The sequence below is a fragment of the Panthera onca genome, chromosome E1 (assembly GCF_046562875.1).
Source record: "Panthera onca isolate mPanOnc1 chromosome E1, mPanOnc1 haplotype 2, whole genome shotgun sequence".
In the NCBI taxonomy this organism is placed as follows: domain Eukaryota; kingdom Metazoa; phylum Chordata; class Mammalia; order Carnivora; family Felidae; genus Panthera; species Panthera onca.
In genome coordinates, this window is record NC_138352.1 from 9885830 (window position 1) to 9904663 (window position 18834).

The 18834-nt window shown below is 55.0% G+C and overlaps 2 protein-coding genes and 1 long non-coding RNA gene across 11 annotated transcripts in view; 2 read left to right on the plus strand and 1 right to left on the minus strand.

Moving 5' to 3' along the window:
* LOC132687361 (uncharacterized) overlaps positions 1 to 18834 on the minus strand; it is a 19545-nt gene continuing 711 nt past the window's right edge. Inside the window, exons 1-4 of one of the 6 annotated variants that reach the window (XR_009614057.3) lie at positions 9947 to 10021; positions 9186 to 9244; positions 6114 to 6339; positions 1 to 2296 (exon numbers count right to left, since the gene is read on the minus strand). This is a non-coding gene — a long non-coding RNA (uncharacterized LOC132687361). Of the gene's footprint in view, positions 2297 to 4800; positions 4883 to 6113; positions 6340 to 8041; positions 8156 to 9185; positions 9245 to 9946; positions 10022 to 18834 lie in introns of those variants that run through there. The other 5 variants (XR_009614053.3, XR_009614055.3, XR_009614054.3 and 2 more) reach the window with 5 other exon arrangements.
* RAB37 (RAB37, member RAS oncogene family) lies at positions 7669 to 16556 on the plus strand. 4 transcript variants are annotated; one of them, XM_078438184.2, is made up of 9 exons: positions 7669 to 7904; positions 10975 to 11085; positions 12132 to 12173; positions 12676 to 12742; positions 12822 to 12874; positions 13833 to 13898; positions 14497 to 14553; positions 14631 to 14707; positions 14901 to 16556. In XM_078438184.2, the coding sequence occupies exons 2-9, from the start codon at positions 10978 to 10980 to the stop codon at positions 15004 to 15006; spliced, it is 576 nt and encodes a 191-aa protein (XP_078294310.1). In that variant the 5' UTR covers positions 7669 to 7904; positions 10975 to 10977; the 3' UTR covers positions 15007 to 16556. The 4 variants fall into 4 exon arrangements, with proteins under 4 accessions (XP_078294310.1, XP_078294311.1, XP_060501456.1 ...); XM_078438185.2 differs by having other exon boundaries at positions 7669 to 7900; XM_060645473.3 differs by lacking the exon at positions 7669 to 7904 and adding an exon at positions 8059 to 8150.
* Positions 17564 to 18834, plus strand: part of NHERF1 (NHERF family PDZ scaffold protein 1) — a 17791-nt gene continuing 16520 nt past the window's right edge. Inside the window, exon 1 of the mRNA XM_060645472.3 lies at positions 17564 to 18273. Within this exon, the coding sequence (XP_060501455.1) occupies positions 17812 to 18273 (462 nt within the window). The 5' untranslated portion in view covers positions 17564 to 17811. The remainder of the gene's footprint in view (positions 18274 to 18834) is intronic.

The following is an 18834-nucleotide window of genomic DNA, read 5'->3' on the forward strand; positions in this document are numbered from 1 at the left end:
TTCTTTTTTTCTTTTTTTTTTTAAGTAATCTCTACACTCAATGTGGGGCTTGAACTCAACGACCCTGAGATCAAGAGTCCCATGCTTTACCAACAGAGCCAGCCAGCCAGGCACCCCTACCTCATTCTTTTATCAGCTTCGCAGTATTGCACTATATGGATATTCTACAGTTCAGTTTTTTTAATCTTTATTTATTTTTGAGAGAGAGACAGAGTGTGAGCAGGGGAGGAGCAGAGAGAGAGGGAGACACAGAATCTGAAGCAGGCTCCAGGCTCCGAGCCGTCAGCACAGAGCCCGACGCGGGGCTCGAACTCACAGACCTCGAGATCGTGACCTGAGCCGAAGTCGGACGCTCAACTGACTGAGCCACCCAGGCGCCCCTACAGTTTATTTAAGCAGTCCCAATTGCTGGATTATTTGCGCTTACAAATGCTGCGATGAACATCCTTGTACACCTATCTTGGTGAACTTGTGCACTAAAGCCATAGAACTGTTGAGACAAAGGAATTTGCATTTGTAGCTTCAGTAGATATTGTCAGCTGCTCTTCCAAATGCCCCAACGTAGGTTCCCACCAATGGTGTAAGTACGAGTGTCTGTTTCCCCAACTCTCAGCCAATGTTGACCCTTATCATACTTTTACCAAAGCATTATATGTTATATTGATTCAGAGAAACATACCAGGATGAAGTATACTGAGAGATGTTTAGTTCAAGGAATTGGCTTTCGTGACTCTGGGGGGCTGGCCTGTCCAAAATCTGTAGGGTAGACTGGCAGGCTGAAAATTCTCAGGGAGAAGCTGATGCTACAATTTTGAACAGAATTTCTTCTTCCTCAGTTTTGCTCTAAGTTCTTTCAATTAACTGGATAAGGCCCATCCAGATTATTGAAGATTTACAAGTCAACCGATTGTATATCTGTAATATATAATCTGTACATCTATAACATACCTTCACAGCAACATAGAGATTCGTATTTAATTGAATAACTACATGCTATAGCCTGGCCAGGTTGACACATTTACACACATTTACACATACACACACACACACACACACACACACACACAAAATCTATGTACTCATATTCTTCACTTTCCTACTGAGATTTTCTTTTGAGAGCTCTTTACACTACTACGTGTATTAACCCTTTGTCTGTCATACATCTTGCAAATATTTCCTCTCCGTCATTTCTCATTTCATTTTGGTATCTTCTGTCAACCAGGACATTTTTATGTCTGTACAGTCAGATCTATCTTTTTTTTTATGGCATCTGAATTCCCTGTCTGATTAAGAAGGTGGCTCAGAGTCAATTAGGAGCCATGGTAACCACCCCATTCACCTAGGTTTTCTAAGTGTTCCCCTTGAGTCAGGAAGTCACAGGAAAGCAGAGCGCTTAGGCAACATTTGCCCAGCTCCCACTGAGAAGTGTCTGCTGAAGTGCGATTTAATGTCAGGCCCTGGTTTTTAGCAGGAGTCAATAGAGGGGCACTTGGGTGGCTCAGTCGGTTGAGCGCCCAACTTCGGCTCAGGTCATGATCTCACAATTCGTGAGTTCAAGCCCCGTGTCGGGCTCTGTGCTGACAGCTCAGAGCCTGGAGCCTGCTTCGGATTCTGCGTCTCCCTCTCTCTCTCTGCCCCTTCCCTGCTCATGCTCTGTCTCTCTCTGTCTCTCAAAAATGAATAAACATTTTTAAAAATTTTATATAAAAAAAAGAGTCAATAGAAAAGCTATAGGAAAAGCTTCACCTTCTCTGCAAAATCCCAACTCTTCCATTTTGTCACTAGAGGCCCCTCGTGTAAGAATCCACATAAGAGATTCCTCTCCACATCGCATGCCGGCAGAAAATACTCACTCATTGAGAAGACTCAGGTAACAAGTACTACATACCCCATCTGGCTTCCCATTTTGTTGTGGATGCCAGGAAATCTAAAAGCAAATGTAACGCTCAGATATAGGAACAAGCCAGGTCACTCTGGAGTGGAAGATTGCTTCAGGCGGTATCATTACCTGGCCTCTGGTGTAGGCGAGTTTTGAATTCCTCAAATTCCTTTTGGAATGGATGGAGCCAAATACAAACATAAACCAACTGACTTAAGACAGAACGGAAACACTTGTCTGAATGGTGGCAGAGTTGGCACAGAGGTCTCTGTTTGAACCACGATTAATTAACATTTTCACAAATGCTTCAGAGGAGGGAAGGTGCAATGGAAATTCTGGATCCAAAGTTGACATTCAGCTTCTCCAAGCAGTGAGATTTGGGGCCAACCTGGAGAATCTTCAGGAAAATCCTGGCAGCTGTTGAGTGAAGAGAATAACTCCATAGTGTATCTAAGGTAATGGACTTAGGCAGCCTCATTCATAACGTTTAGAATACAAATGGACACCCATAGACCACATGTCTCAATATTTTATTCTAAATATTTTATTCTAAATGCCAGCTTAAAATGATTAAATCAAGAGGCACCTTGGTGGCTCATTCAGTTAAGCGTCTGACTTCAGCTCAAGTCATGATCTCGCGATTTGTGGGTTCAAGTCCCGCCTCGGGCTTTGTGCTGACATCTCAGAGCCTGGAGCCTGCTTCAGATTCTGTGTCTCCCTCTCTCTCTGCTCCTCCCCAGCTCATGCTCTCTCTCTCTCTCTCAAAAATAAATAAACATTAAATTTTTTTTTAATTTGATCAAATCAAGTGTATCCTATCTTCTTACTTCCTACCTTGACACATATATCTTCCTCCCAACCAAGAAGCCAGGTTTGAACATAGGATTCTCAGAAGTTCTGCACCAAAACATGGCGGCAGCATCCTGCCCCTGCCCCCAGACAGGATTCAGCAGGACCTGAAATGCTGAACCTTGTCACCATGAACCGTGTTCCCACTAAACCAGAGAAATTCCCATTAAGATGGAAATGTTTTCATATGAGGAGAGAAGAAAGGGAATCCTTCCCCGTGAAAAGGAAAAGAATAAAGGGGAAAAGAATGTCAATACATTATATCCTTTAATAAATGAAGAAGGTGGACATGAGCGGACTGAACCTTTACATTCTGGAATAGTCTCTCTAGGAAGCCCCTCTTCAAGCCTGAGGAAATTGGATTTGAGATGTAAATTATTATATTGTTTTCATTTACTTGTTTTTGAGAGAGAGAGAAAGTGCAAGTGAGGGAGGGGCAGGAAGAGAGGGAAAGAGAGAGAATCCCAAGTAGGCTCCACACTGTCAGCATAGAGCCGGAGGTGGGGCTCAAAGCCATGAGCCTCAAGATCATGCCCTAAGCTGAAGCTTAACTGACTGAGCCACCCAGGGCCCCTGAGATGTAAATTATTAAAGCCACTGCACACAACAAGCAAATGGAGCCCTTTAACCCAGGAGGAAATAAAAGCTGAATCGAATTTGGTTTGGAAATGGGTATGGGGGACCACAGTCAGGGGACATTCAAAGTCAACATCACAAACAATCCCATGTTTGCCCTGCTGCTAGCTCAGTGCCACTGTCAAAGCCAAACAGTGTTGGGACCATGGGTCCAACCCCAGGAGAACCTGTCCATCATTACGCTTTTACATTTTGGGGTTTTTATATCTTTATGGTTTTACAAGTCCAGCTAAAGTTGGCATCTCTTAAGCCTTTCCAGTGATCTTGAAGGGTTGTCTTTGGAAAGTAGCTACTATCCATTTTGAAACTAAGGCATTTACCCACTCATTCATTCATTCATTCATCCATTCTTTGAGAGCTTGTTGAGTCCCAGGCCTCCAGTGCATGTATATTTCCTGTCTGTTGCTTATGATTTTCTTCCAAATATAGCACCTGACCTCCCAGGCTAATTCTCCCCACTGCTTCCTTCATGTACAAAAGTAGCCAGGCCCTTCTTTCTGAAACTCTGTTTCCCTTGAAATGCTGTGTCTCCAAGGCCATGCTCCATGGCCAAGTATAAACTCTTCCCAAGGCATGTCTCCAGACATTCTCTTCCGAGAAGCTGGTGCCAAAGGGAATTACAAGTGCAGGGATTTTATTAGGTGAAATACTTATGAAAGAATTCGGGTAGGAAGCTGGGAGAGGTGGGGAGAGCCCGGAGATCATGAGGCAGGTATGACCCCAAGCGAAGGAGAAAGGGCAGGAAGGTTGTGTGAAAGTCTCTGGAAGGATCCGTGAAATGGTAAGGAAATCCTCAAGCCAAATTTGGCCGTTAGGGGAATCTTGTGTCTCCCAGTGACAGACCTGCCTCAGTGCCCCTACCATACTGTGCCTTTGGCTGGGAACTGCCAGTAAGAAGCACGGCCTCAGTGCAAGCACACTGTGGGGGACCACGGAGAGCACAGTGGGTGTCAGTCAGTATGCCCTCTTGGTCGGAAGTCTGAGAGGCAAGTTCTCATGGTCCCTTCAGATGTTCATCAACATGGGGTGACAAGGTTTCTCCTATGCTTTCATGCCTCTTCAGTGACTTTGATAGGAAATCAAGAGTTCTGTGTGTGTGTGTGTGTGTGTGTGTGTGTGTGCATTAGAAAGAGCCTGCTCCCACAGCCACAATGGCATCTCAGAAGCCCCATGCACACTGAAGACGCTCACCCCTCTCTTGCTCCCTTTCAGACCATCCTGGTGGGTGACAGCGGTGTGGGGAAGACATCTCTGCTGGTTCAGTTCGACCAGGGCAAGTTCATCCCTGGCTCCTTCTCGGCCACCGTGGGCATCGGATTCACGGTAAGCCCTCCCAGACTCTGGGGCCCCGGTGTGTATCTGTGAGGGTCCCAGAAGGAAGCAGGTGGACACTCACATTGGATCATTCAGGGAGGTTTAACAAGAAGACTACTTACCAAGGTGGAAGCAGGGTGTCGGGGAACCAGGAGGCATGGTGCAGTGGCCGTGCATACACAGGGCCTCCACTCCAACCCTAGCCTAAAAAAATGAGGGGAGGGAACCGAAGCCAGAGCTCAGGGACACAAGGCTTCATGGAGAGAGCTGGCTGGCAGGACCTGTGACCCTCAGTGGAGGAACACGGCAACTCATGGTAACCCTCCCGGAGCTAGCCCAGGATACAAGTCAGCTCCCCCCCTACCCTGCTCTCCTCCTGTTCCCACATCTCCTGGGGCTCCCCTTTGGCTGAACACAACTGGAAACTAGAAAGAATGCCTCCTTTTTTAAGTTTATTTATTTATTTTGAGAGGGGTGGGGAGAGAGAATCCCACGCAGCCTCCGCGCAGTCAGCATGGAGGCCAACGCGGGGCTCAGACTCACGAACTGTGAGATCATGACCTGAGCTAAAATCAAGAGTCAGATGCTTAACCGACTCAGCCACCCAGGCACCCCTAGAAAGGATATCTTGATATAGATTGCTCAGGTCTACTTTCTAGGGCAAGAAGAATATGGAGAGGCAAAGGGACGGCTTAAAATTTTAAGCACAGTCCAAATTTAACACTGTCACATGGGTCCTAGGGAGCTGGCAGGCCAAGGGTCAAAGTTCTGTTTTTAGCACTCTGTCTCTTCCTGGATCTCCTCGGGATCAGGACAGAGCAGGGCACAGAGCCTGTAGGACCACACTCGGGACTGGGATGGTCACACTGGCGGGAAGAGAGAAGGGGAACCCCAGAAACTAGGCTTTCTGGTTGGGTCACAGCAAGGAAGGCGAGGACTCATGGTGGCCGGGATTCAGAGTAAAACAGAAATGACAGCCTGGCCAGAGAGTGCAGGGTTCTCCCATGAGCAGGCTCCAGAATGCTGGGAAGGGCAGGGCTGAGTCGCAGGAGAGCAAGGCTTCCCAGACAATTCCTGAAGCCTTGGACCAGGCTGCCACACCAGGCATCCCCCACCTCAGGCCCATGCCCAGTCTGCCCCTCCGCACACAAGGTCGGGGGAGCCCTCACAGCCACCAGCCTTCTCCCCCACTCCGTGCCCATCCTTCTGCCTGTCAGACTCAGAGGGTGCACAGTGGGATGAATGTTGGTGTGGATGCGGACCTAAAGACTGTGACTCACACCCCACAGATGCGGAGGGGTGGGACCTCCAAATTTTGCCACTAGCCTGGTAAGAAAGGCTAGACGACTGGCCCATCAGAAGGAAGAAAGTGTGTAATCACACTGAGAGCCCAAAGCAGGCGGAGACAGGACAGATCTGGCTCTCCCAAACCTACCACAGGACAAAGGAGGATCTTGGTTGAGCCAACAACACAAACCACAGCTGGAAGTTAGAAGCCCTCTGAAGGCTCTGGGGGGCGGGAGGCGGGGGTCTCCTTTGCCTCCTCCAGCTTCTGGTGGCTTCTGGCGATGCTCGCCATTTGTTGGCTTGTAAATACACCACTCGGATCTCTGCGTCTGTGTTCACATGGCCGGCTTCTCCCTGCGTGTCCGCTCCTCTTCCTATAAGGACATCAGTCATGTTGGATTAGGGGCTTACCCTATTCCTGTATGACTTCACCTTAACTAATCATACCTGCACCAACCCCCTTTCCAAATAAGGTCACATTCTGAGGGACTAGGGGCTGGGACCTCAATAGAGGCTTTGAAGGACACCCGTAACAGTGTGGTTTACAGTGGAAGGTGAGCGAGGGCCATGTCACTTCCTTTCTCTCATTTCTCCTCGGCCATTACCCTCTGGCTCTGAAAACGTTTGCCCCTGCGGGGTTCCCGTGTGAGCCCTCAGGAGCTTAGAGCCCGAGACACTGAATGGACTGAGGTTGTATTTGCAGCAAGAGACTCTTCCCTCTGAATAGCAGGCAATAAATGCACATCTGCAGAGTTCTGATCCTGTAGGTGGCTCTCTGAGCCCCACCCTATGTACACAAGAGGTTATGGCAAGCCCAGCTCCAGAAAATAGCTCTGGCCAATGCCAAGACTCACAGGGCTAGAGGAATGTGTACACACAGTCCCCACCAGGCCTCTAGTCACCCATAAGCCACATCTGCCCCTTGTGCTTTACCCCCAGCACCTAAGTCAAGAGGTACTGATGCCCTTCTCCCCCGACACAGCCTTCGGTCAGTCCCGCTGTAATGCAGCCACCCAGTTCCATGGTAAGCTGTGGGTGCTTGTGCAGAATGTTGGCACAGGAGTAATGAAATGGTTAGCCCCTGAAGCGCAGGGCGGGGCCGCCCAGGCCACACTCCCACTGTCTGCCACCAGGAACTGCAGGATTCCTGGGTTGTCCTTGAGACTGCTCAAAATGATCCACGACTCCATGAATTCATTTACTACTAAATATTTAAGGCCTGCTCAGGGACAGGGGCTGAGGAGCACAGGTGAATAGGGCCAGCCCTGCCTTCAGGGGTGCCGAGATTGGGAGGTTTGGAGTCGGGGGAGGCTTTCCCATGCTGGACCATTCCGGGCACAGCCCAACAGGTCAGGGAGAAATGAGAGGTGATCTGTGCTAAAGGGTCAAAACCCTAGCACTCACCAGGGGCCGCGAAAAGCCACAGTTGTAAATGTGCTGCAAGGTGAATTCTGGTGGGTAAATAAAATTACATCCAGAGGAGCTCGGGCTGGGGTGCATTAGCAAAAGCAAAACTGCCTGAGCGCTGTGCTCAGAATGCACGCCTCCTCTCAAAAATCGTGCCTCGCTGCCCCGGGGCCTTCCCAGCCCACAACCTCACCCCCACCCCAACCGCGACCGGGGGACGCCCGTCGGCCGCCAGCTGGCCGGGGCTCGGGCGCCCCCTGCAGGCCGCGCTGTGCAGCGGCAGCGGGAACCGGGGCGCGGAACCCCGGGTCGCAGCGCTGCCAGACCTAGCGCTACAGGCTAGGTTTCCGGAGACGGCTCCCTGTGGGAACCTAGCCCGGGCAGCCTGCGACCTTTGGGGACCGGTCCTCGGGCTGGATTCGTTCCACGTCTTCGGAGCACGAAGCCGGCCCAATTTGCTCGGGGCACGCCTGACCCTCTGGCGCTGACCTGTGGTTGTGCGCGCCCTCGCGAGACAGCCTGCACCAGGCAGGTATCTTCGGGGTGGCGAGACATAGGGAGGAGCCTGTGGGGGTCCGGGCTGGGGCGGTGGAGGGGGGAAGGATTGGGTGGAGCCTAAGGCGGGGAGGTCCCAGCGCTGTCCCCCGCCCGCCACCAGTCCTAGCTCACCTCTCGTCCAGGGGACGTGACGGGCATGTCTGGCGCCGCTGCCACCCGGGATGGAGAGGCGCCCGAGCACTCCCCGCCCTGCAGTCCGAGCTACGATGTCACGGGCAAGGTGGGTGGGCACTGTGCCCAGTACTGGGGACTTCCCAACCGGCTCTGAGGGCCAGCCCTTCCCACGCCCTTTGCCCTGAGACCCTGGCCCAAGCCTCTTGGCTGGCTGCGTCTGCGTTGCCTTCAGCCCTTCCCCCAGGGAGCCGGGTCTCCCGGAGCAGGGAGGAAGGGTGGAGACTGCCGACGTCTGGGCTGGCTCAGCGAGGGTGGGAAGAGGAAGGTCGGAAGGAGCGATTGACTGACTGCCCCACACAGCGGACCCCAACCCAATTTCCTTCTGCACACCCCCGGCGATATGATCTCCCGGGAACCCCATGCCTCTGCGTAAAGGTTAAGCGCTCAACCCTCCTGGGCACAGGCATCCCGAATGCTGGGAAATAGGGATGCCTGGAGACGCAGAGAGGACGCCCCCTGGCGGCGGAGCAGTTGTCGTTAACGCCCTTTTCCCAGCTAAGCTCTCCCCTGAGACTTAACATCCAGTTTCAAGGCCTTAGGCCTGAAGTTCTTTAGGTCCCCAGCTGCCCCCAAGCCGTACCCCTTCCCTTTCCACTGCTGCAGCCATTTCCTCCCGCCTTCCTCCAGGAGGATGTTGCTAACCAAAATGCAGGCCCACCTGGGAATTTTTAGAACCTGAGAAAGATTTTGTTGCTTCATCACAAGTCCCCCATGGGGGAGCTGAAGTCAGCTCTCTGAGGCCGGTTTCCTCTAGAGGGCTGCCCTGTTACAGAAGCAGGTGAAGGTGGAGGACAGACACCTCCCCACCCCACCCACCCCCACCCTGGGGCACATGGCGGAGGCGGGTACCCAGAACTCTGAAAGAGGTGCTGAGGGAGCGCAGGGCTTCCAATCTTCCTCTGCAAGTTTGGGGATGAGTGAGGGCTGCCCTGCCTCATGCTGCGTGGCCTTGAAAGAGACCTGCCTCTTTCTGTGCCTCGGTTCCCTCCCCCACCCCCACCCCAGGCTCACTCTCACCAGGAACTGAGGCCTCCACCCCCCCTTGTTTCAGGGGAAGCCAGTCTGTAAGTCACTTACTCACCCAGAGCCGTTAAGATAGGCGTCCTGTGTGGGCTGGTGGCAGGAAATGGGCCCCTGTGCCTTCAGGGAAGGGGGAGCTGCTAAGGGCCAGCCCCTAGGCTGGTGGGGACCACCTGACCTCCTGGCCTGACAGTCCAGCTGGGCCATTTGCCAAGGAGGTGGCAAGGCTGGGCAGCTGTTTGCGTTTGGTAGAATTGCCTGGCTGGGTGGGTGGTGGTGGGCATCTTTTGTTTAAGGCGGTCGTGATCTGTAAAGTATACTGGAGTCACCCTCCCTCCTCCCCGCTCAAGGGCTAGAATGCAGGAGCCAGGGAGCAGCGCAGGCTCCAAGGGCTCCCCAGCCCCCAGCTCTCCACCAACCCCCCTCCGCCCCCCCGCCCCACCTCCCTGGGCCAAGCAGCATCTGTGGAGAGTTGACCCGTGGCCTCCAGCAGCCTGCTTCCCCCAGGCTTGCCCCAGGAGACTGAGTGCAGGCCAGCCTGGGAAGAGCCTGGCTGGAGCTCCTTGGACCCAATTAGAGGGAATGGGGGCCACAGGCAGGCCCTACCCAGCCCTGGGCCGCTCTTTCCCGAGTCTTAGGCAGTTTATTGGTCCTAGGCGTTAACCAACTCTAAAGAGGCCTCAATGAAATCGCCCTTTCTCCCTTCTGGTCACCGTGGAAACCATGCCACATAAGGGTTAAGAAATCTTCCTAACGTCCCTCAGTAGGCCATTTAGAAGCCAGGACCCCAGCCTCTGTATCCCTTTTGCTCAGACCCTTTACCTTTCCACCAAAGCTAGCTAATCCCAGTACATCGTGCCCACAGCAGAAAAGCCTCTGGCCTCCGTTGTCAAGGTCAGAGCCTCAAAAGTAACTCAAGCCTAGTCTATGCTCAATCCTTTAAGTATGTAAGCAGCCAACTGGGAAAGTTCCAGCATTAGTCCAGACCTCTGGTCTCCAAGATTGAGGAATGACTGGACAGAGGGCTCCCTTCCCCTGCCCCCACTTGTCCTCAAAAGAAGATAGATGAGCAGTGACTGGCCAAGAATAAAGGGGAGAGACACACACACACCCACACTCCCTCCCCTACAGGGACCCGGGGATGCCAGTTTGCTGCCATTTGTCCCACTGGAGAGGTTTCTGCAGAAGGAACTTCAGATTCATTGTCTCCCCATTTCAGTATCAATTTCAACCCTCCCTAGTTCATGCAACCCTTTTGTAAACATTAAATGTCATTAGAAAATTCCAGGTAAATGTTGTGACAAAAAAAAAAAAAAAAAAAAAAAAACAGCAGTCGTAATTTTAGAATATGCCCTTGCAAATGACAGTGCCCTCCCCCATCAGATCTGATACCCTCCTGTGGGTGGGAATCCCTGTCCATGGTATTAACACTTCCCTTCTGGGCAGTATAGCCCCATCCACCCAGGCGCACACATGCAGAATCCACACTGACAGAGAGGGAATCCCAGCTTGGTGTGGCAAGGGGAGAATGGGGCCAGAGTCTAGACCATGTAAGTGTGGTGGTTCTTTGGGGCCACCAAGCACAGTTGCTCACCTGTTAGTGCTGAGGTCTCAACACAGGCTTCCAGGAAATTGGGTGAGGACAAGAGAGTCAGAGGGAGGGCCTGAGAAATGAGCTGAGCCAAGGAGAGGCAGGGTGAAGGCAGCAGCGGGCTTTCCAGAAGCAGGTGCCCCTCAGTGCTGACAGCATCCATCCCTGGCCCTCTGCCCCTCTTTCTAGGGCCTCTCTCCCTGGATGCCCAGAAATTTGACCCAACTCCCCATTAACTGCCTCTGCCCCCATCTCCTAGGTGATGCTTCTGGGAGACTCAGGCGTTGGCAAAACCTGTTTCCTGATCCAATTCAAAGACGGGGCCTTCCTGTCCGGGACCTTCCTAGCCACCGTCGGCATAGACTTCAGGGTGAGGTGGCTGTAGGCTCCTCCTGCCAGCAGCAAGCCAGGGGGACCACAGCTCAGGCCCAGGGTGCTGTCCTCTCCTTGCCTGCCCTGGCTCCTCAAAGCTTCTGTGGCTCACTGTCCAGAGGGCACCAGGGACCACAGAGGTGGCCAGGTTCAAGGAGTCTGGGCATGGTGGGCTCCTTGCCCACCTATAGGATAAGTCTTACAATTCTGCCCCAGAACAGGGCAGACACATCCCAGGGTGTGAGCTGAGTTTCCTGGCCTTCGGTCCCCTTGCTCTTTGCCCCTTGAGCTGGGCCCTTCTGGCAAGGCCTCAGAGGTCTCCCTGTCTTTCTGGAGTTCCCAGAAGCACAGCACTACATTAGGTTGAAGAGCCAGGCTGGCCCTGTGGGGAGAGAGCAGCTCACCAGGCTCCCTCCCTCTCGTCTTGAGGAACCCATGTTTACAGATCTGCAGCAGGGACATAGCACAAAGGTTCCGGGAGAGTAAGGTCTAACCCAGGCTGGAGGGTGGGGGGAAGGAGGCTGTGCAGAGGCTGGGTGCCTCCCTCCCAATGGGAGGAGAACTGAAGCTTCCCTCTGGAGAACTAGTGAGCAGCTAGGGGAAAGCAGATTCTGTTGATCCAGCCTCTGTAGTGCCCAGGATGCTGGGGGGGGGGGGGGGGGGCGCTTCTTATCTCTAAGGGCTCCCTTGGCAGGATGGGGCGGAGCTCCAGGAGAGCCGAGTGGAAGTGGGAAAGAGGCGGGGGCTCCCCCAGTCCTGTGCTGCCTGCTGAGGTCTAGGGAGAGTCAGGCAGGTTCTTGGGCTCCGGCCCTGGCATGTTAGCAGACAAGTCCCCAGAAGGGAGAACTGTGTCATGGGGATATTTGGAGACAGGGTTCTGCTGCCCTGAAGGGGTGATCTGGCTGGAGATGCCTCCCGGGCTCACCGCACCCCCTTTAGCCCTGGGGAGCCACCAGCAGGATGTCTGCTGCTCTGTTGGATGCCTAGGACCCCAGCCTCCCCTGCTTTCCAAATCCACCCTCCCTCTGCCCTTTTCTCTTTCAGAACAAAGTGGTGACTGTGGATGGTGTCAGGGTGAAGCTGCAGGTGAGAAGGAGGCTGCCGGGGAAGGAGGGTGATGGTGGAGCCCCGCCCCTGCTCCTCACCCAAACCACAGAAGGCCCCCAGCCCTGCCCTCTGCCTGGGGCAATTTCCTGTGGGGCCCAGAGGAAACGGCTTTTGTTTGTTTGATATTTGTTGAAAAAGCAGTTCCCAGCACCCTCGATCAAAGGCAGCTCCACGTGCCTTCAGACTAGCCTCGGCTTGCTCCAGCTCCCCCCGCCCCCACCGCCAGTTTCCCAGGCCTCATATGCTGTAGGAGACAGGACACCCCCAACCCCTGGGCTAGGGAAGGGGCTATAGCCTGACCCAGCTTGAGAACTTAATGCCCCCCTCCGGGGCACCGTCAGATGTTCAGAAGGCCCTGAGCACCTACAGCAGGAAACAGCCCACCTCCCCACACATCTCTTACACTCCAGAGTGGGTTCGCTCGACCCAGCAGAGTCCCCGCAGGCTGCCTCCTTCTGACCATTTGTCTGTCCCTTCCTAGATCTGGGATACCGCCGGGCAAGAGCGGTTCCGCAGCGTCACCCATGCTTACTACCGAGATGCCCAGGGTGAGTCCTTCCCAAGCCCACTTGTAATGCCCAGCCTTCCGCCCCACGTCCCCTGTGTGAGCTCTCTTTCCTCCCGCAGCCTTGCTCCTGCTGTACGACATCACCAACAAATCTTCCTTCGACAACATCCGGGTAGGTCCCCTCCACAGGCCACCCAGAAGCAGCCGGGGCGGGGCCTCTGCAGGCTAGGACTGCTTCCTGCTTTATGGGGAAGGGGTGGAACCCAGAACACCGCTGCCTTTTGAAAAACACCTGAGCTGTGACTCAGAAGTAATAAACTGCTCCTGGGCAGCATGTGGGCATAAAGGCCAGGCAGGCTGTTGGGTGCCTGTGCCACCTGCTTGGCCCTGCCCGTGATTCATGAGCGCGTTTCATGACAGAGTGTTCAGAAAGTACCCAGCTCCACCCTGGACAATTACCCACAGAGGCCAAGGGGAGAACCCAGGCAGGAAAGTCTACCCATACATCCAGCCCAGCTTGCAAGACAGTGATTCAGGCAGTGAGCAGTTCTGTCCCCGCCAAACCATTAAAAGAGAGTAGGGATAAAAATTCAACAAGTACAAACACCCACTGTGTGCACAGCACCATAAAGCTTTCACAGCTGCCTGATCTCAGGGGTTGCCAAGCAAATAGGGGTGGGGTTTGGGGGGGGGGGGAGGAGAAACCAAAACATACAGATATAAAACAGCTTATAAAGAGGATGGAGATCTGTGGCACTCATTGCCACCTCTGACTTCATGCTCCTGGTAGACATCACTAATCGATCACAGTATTTTTGATCACTGAGCCCTGATGTGGCCTTAGAATCCTCAGCAGGGCAGCCAGGAAATCGCTGATGACTCCCAGCTGATTTAGGAGAGAAAGCTCTGCCATCTCCGGCTTCTCTAGAACAGGGAGTTGCGGCATTTGGGGTTGGCTAGGAAAAACTGATCAAGACTGGAGAGGCCAGAACAAAGATGCAAATGAGAGAATTCAGGGAGGGCAGTGAGTAGCCCAGGAAAACCAACAGGACGGAAGAAGGGCAGGGGAGAGGGAGGGGGGAAGGGCTGGGTCTCAGGCCTGGCCTGGCTCAGCTCGTCGTCTCCCACAGGCCTGGCTCACTGAGATTCACGAGTATGCCCAGAGGGATGTGGTGATCATGCTGCTTGGCAACAAGGTGAGCGAGCCCATCCCCGCACCTCCTGCCCCACTGCCACACCACTCGCTCCACCCAGCCCCACAGTTGCCCCAGAGGGTTAGCTGGACATCCTTCCAGCACAGGTTTCTTTCCAGACTCCACGGCAAGGGTCAGACTTATGTGGCAGCTTCAGCCCATCTCATCTGCCCTCTTAAAGCTTCTCCCCTCCAGGGAAAGCCCAAGCTGCGGTCTGAGAGATCCAGGGATACCCAGCTGTTCAGCCTCGATTAGATCACAGTAGTAGGGTCACAGACGAGGCGCTAAAAGTAGCAAAGGTTAGCCCCAACTACTGTCATCTCTCTGAGGCTGGTCACCACACCCCTGCGAAGGACAGTTTCCCATTTCACCAAGTGGCAGTGAGATCCCCTGGCTGGGAGCTGGGTAACTCTGCCTGAACAAGGCAGAAACCCTGGTGGGCGGGGGGCGGGCTAAGCCTACCACCCGCAGTCCCACAGGCTACCAGCAGAGGGCAGGCAGTGGCTGCTCCTCAGGCAAAAGAAGGGCCAGCCAGGGCCTGAGAAGGGGCAGCTGGGGGTGGAGGTTTTCTTCCCCAGAGTGACCCACCTGGGCTTGACAGGCAGATGTGAGCAGTGAAAGGGTGATCCGTTCGGAGGACGGAGAGACACTGGCCAGGGTAAGTGACTCCCCGTGGGCAGGGTGAGAGGTGGGGACGGCCAGAGGCTGGCCCTGAGGACATTCTCTTCCTGGCAGGAGTACGGCGTTCCCTTCATGGAGACCAGCGCCAAGACGGGCATGAATGTGGAGTTAGCCTTTCTGGCCATTGCCAAGTAAGAGCTGAGCAAGGAAGAGAACCGTGCAGGGCAGGGTGGCACCATCTGGGAATCCAGTAGGGCCTGGCCCCTGGCCCAGCCCCTGGCCCAACCACATTGTGCATGCTGTGTCCAGTAGCCCCGAGCTGTGGGAGTGGGGAGGGTGCAGCTGTTCACTCCCTGCCCAGGCCACTGCTTCTTCCTCTTCAAGGGAGCTGAAATACAGAGCCCTGTGGCAGCCCGATGGGCCCAGCTTCCAGATCCGAGACTTTGTGGAGTCCCAGAAGAAACGGCCCAGCTGCTGCTCCGTCTTGTGAATACCAAGGGCCTGCAAGGGGGCTCCAGAGGCCCCCGCGGATGCAGCCTTCTCCCCCCAGATCTGGTTTATTCTGCGAGGCTGGGAGTTGGGGGACCCAGTGGACAGCCCCTTCCCAAGCGGGAGCTGTACTCCCACCCCTACCCTAGTTGCGTAGTTTCCCTGCATCCTGGGGGAGGGTAACATATTTATTTCATCCTAATGACACATAATGTAATACAAAAAGGGAGGGAGGGGGGAGGCGGGGCACCAGAAAAACAAGGCAGGGAGCTGGTGGCCCTTTTGCCTTCTGCTACTTGGACTTGGGGGGCTGAGGCTCCCTCCTAACCTTGACAAGGGTGGTGTTGCTTCAGTTCAGCACCAGAGGGCAGTGACGCACTTCTGCAGCGTGAGGGCCAGATGTGACCCCCGTGGCCACCTTCACCTCAACTGGAGAGGCTAAGCAGACCCCCAACTTTCATTTCCTCCGGCTCCCAGGGAACAGTCTTCCCCAGTAAGATGGTCCCTGGTGCCGGGAGCTAGACCAAGGCTAGGGAAGATAAGAGATGTGGAGATCGGGCAGTGACAGAGCTCTGTGGGTGCAGGGGGGAGGAGTGACCCAGACTAAGTCTATCTGTTTGGCTGCCTCTGGCTTTCCTAGTCCCCCTCTGGGACATGTGCCCCTTTTCCTCCAGCTCACAAGCCGAAAACATCTGGTTCCTGTTCTCTGGACCTTGGGTCCCAGGGGAACCCCACCTCCCGGAACCCCTAGTCTTCTCTACCTTTTTGCTTGTGCCCCTAGACACCTGAGGTCACAGCCAGGAAAAGGTTTTTCTCCTATCTCAAACCTTTGGCAGGTATGCACCCCCACAGCCCACTTCTAGCAGCCACAGGGCTTCTACTGGGTTAAGAGTCAGTTAAGGAGAAACCTCTGACTTCTGGAGCAGATGGGAGGCAGAACTGAGCAAACCTCACCCCACCACACATATCCCCCCAAACCCAAGCGCTGTCTCCTCCTTGACCACTCATGCCTTTTCGCTTCCAGACAGACACCAAGGCCAAAACTCTCCATCTCTCCTCCCACTGAGCCAAGTTAGGGAGTGAGAAGTCACCCATTACTGGGTAAACCAACACAGTGTGCAAAACAAGGTCATTTGAGTAAGACTGGGGTGAGGAGAGTCAGCAGAGTTTATGTAGGGCCAAGGTCACCGGTCTCCCAGGTCCCTGACTGCAGCAAATGGAGGTGGACAGGAGATATGCGGGTCATGACCTGGAGGCACCTTTACTCTAGCTCTCCAGGCCAAGGGCAAGGGAGAGGATAAAGGAAGAAGTACACACTTCACATTTCTGAGGCTATTGCATTTGCTTTCAAGGCAGAAATCTTGCTCTCTGAGCAGAGTCAGCAGCTCCAACTTGGGCCTGATAAGGAAACTCTCCTAGGCTTCTCCCAGGCGAAGCAGGGAGGAGCCTGACCTTGCTGGGCTCTTCTGGGGCCCAAGGCAGGTCACAGGAGACCGAATCACATGGTCCGCATTTGTGTTTTCAGAATTAAATTGCAGAATTTGGAAAGTACACCCTGTCCGCTGCTTCTTTGAGGTGCGCAGGGAGAGGGGACAGGGGAGATCATGTTGAAATGATGCATGTTGGGGGAACTGTCACTGCCCAAATCATTTGATCCTCATCCTTCAATGCCCCCAACTGCTCACCTCACCCCTAACCAACCGGCACCCCAGCCTCTCCCCGGGCCAGGAGGTGAAAGGTTTATCTCATGGTCCCATTTGGGTTTTTTTTGTTTGTTTTTTTTTGTTTTTGTTTTTTGTTTTCTATTGGAAAAAGCCAGGGCTGTTTATCCTCTGCTCGCTGTACTCAGAGATTGGTTACCAGACTCTGTTCTGCCTCTCTTCCCCCACTTCCCTAGCCAAACGCTGACGCCAGTGTTCACACCCTTGTCCTAGGTGGCCTGTCCTCAGTAGGCAGCCCCGGGGAAGCCTGGGCTCCCTGCTGAGCCCTCACACAGTTCCAGCGAGGATGAGAGCCCGCACCCCTGTAAGCGTGTCCTTGGACAACGCAAAGTGACTCCACGAACGGGAAAATGTCGTTATTCAAACAACTTTGTTGGGTCAGAGGTGCACCTCGTCTTGTTCATAAGACTTCTGCGACCCTGCAGCCCCGGAGCTGGAGCGGTTTCCCCGGCAACAGTCGCTCCCACCCCTCATTGGAGTGCACACAAGGTTTTAGCTAAAGGCTGTTAAAACGTTAGAGTCCTTTACCCAAAGGTTGGCTCTCCACAATCCCCACCAAATGTAAGAAAACCAAAACTGAGCCTGAGGGTCCCTCCGCCCAGTACCAGGAACTCGCCCCGCCCCCCGCCTCAACTCCGGCCACTTGGTAACACACACTTCCACTTCCTGAGCCTTCTTTCTTCTTGCGCGGCGGGGCGCCGCGCAGAGCACTGTGCCCCGCCCCTGAGCGTTCCCATTGGTCAGAGTTGTTCACCCGGCCCGAGCGCCCCTGTTCGTGGCTTCTGATTGGGCCTTGGTGTCCACACCCTCGGCGCGACCCCGCCCCCGGAATAAGGGGCTGGAGCAGATTCGGCATCGCTCAGACGCCGCGCGGGGTGGGGATTGGTCCACGCGCTCCTGCTCCAACTTCTAGCAGTTCGGGGCCACAGCTCGCCGCACACCTGCTTGTTCAGCCAGTCTGACGGCGCGGGGATTCCCTCCTGCGCTCCCTCCTGCCTGCCGGTCCACAGGGAGGAGAGAAGGGCTGGACCGTCCCGCCCCCAGCCCCCAACAGGACCCCACGTCGCACCACTGAGCCGGGCGAGATGAGCGCGGACGCGGCGGCCGGGGCGCCTCTACCCCGGCTCTGCTGCCTGGAGAAGGGTCCGAACGGCTACGGCTTCCACCTGCACGGGGAGAAGGGCAAGGTGGGCCAGTTCATCCGGCTGGTGGAGCCCGGTTCGCCAGCCGAGAAGTCGGGGCTGCTGGCCGGAGACCGGCTGGTGGAAGTGAACGGCGAGAACGTAGAGAAAGAGACCCACCAGCAGGTGGTGAGCCGCATCCGCGCCGCGCTCAACGCAGTGCGCCTGCTGGTGGTCGACCCCGAGACGGACGAGCGACTGCAGAAGCTGGGTGTCCAGGTCCGGGAGGAGCTGCTGCGAGCCCAAGACGGGCCCGGGCAGGCCGAGCCGCCGGTCGCCACCGAAGCGCAGGGAGCTGGTAACGAAAATGAGCCGCAGGCCGCCGCGCCAGAACCGCGCGAGGTGGAGAAGAGCTGTCCCGAGCGGGTAAGTGTGGGCCGGGACCCAGCGGCGACTGGAAAGGGGTGGGAGTGGGGATCGGGAGAGACCCAGGCGCCCCTCGGACGCCCATCCCTGCGCCTGCCTTGTCTTTCTGAAACTAGATCCTCGAACGGGAGGCTGCTTCCGCCCTCCCGCCGACAGGTCAAACTGGCAGTTGCTGAATTGGGGCTGCGTCCCGCCACCCCCACGCCCCTCCCTCCCCAGACTGGGCTGGGACCCTGAGCGCCTTGCCACCTGCACTTCTTGTCCCTTGGCCTTTGGGAGTGGGGGTGAAGGAGGGCGGCTCAGGGGAGCCCAGTCCCCCTTCCTCGGTTCTGTTGGCGGTATCTGTTCGCGTTCTTCGGAACCCCCCAATCCCGCCCCACGTCGGCCACCCGACTCCCAGCCGCACCAGAGGTGCCAGCTTCCTCCACGGCCCCTGTGGGTGGTAGCTGAAGCTGGGGTGAAGCGACCGCCTACCCGATTTCAAAAAGCAAGAGGAATAACCGCCCCTTTACTGTGCCGAGCCCCAGCACCAGGAGGGGAGGGGTTGCCCACAGGCTTCTC

Excerpts from the sequence above, each read along its gene's own strand:
- RAB37 (XM_060645473.3), top strand. The coding sequence starts at position 8,067 with ATGTCTGGCGCCGCTGCCACCCGGGATGGAGAGGCGCCCGAGCACTCC. Across the intron at positions 11,086-12,131 it reads CCGTCGGCATAGACTTCAGG|AACAAAGTGGTGACTGTGGA; the intron begins GTGAGGTGGCTG and ends TTTCTCTTTCAG. Across the intron at positions 14,708-14,900 it reads GCCTTTCTGGCCATTGCCAA|GGAGCTGAAATACAGAGCCC; the intron begins GTAAGAGCTGAG and ends TTCCTCTTCAAG.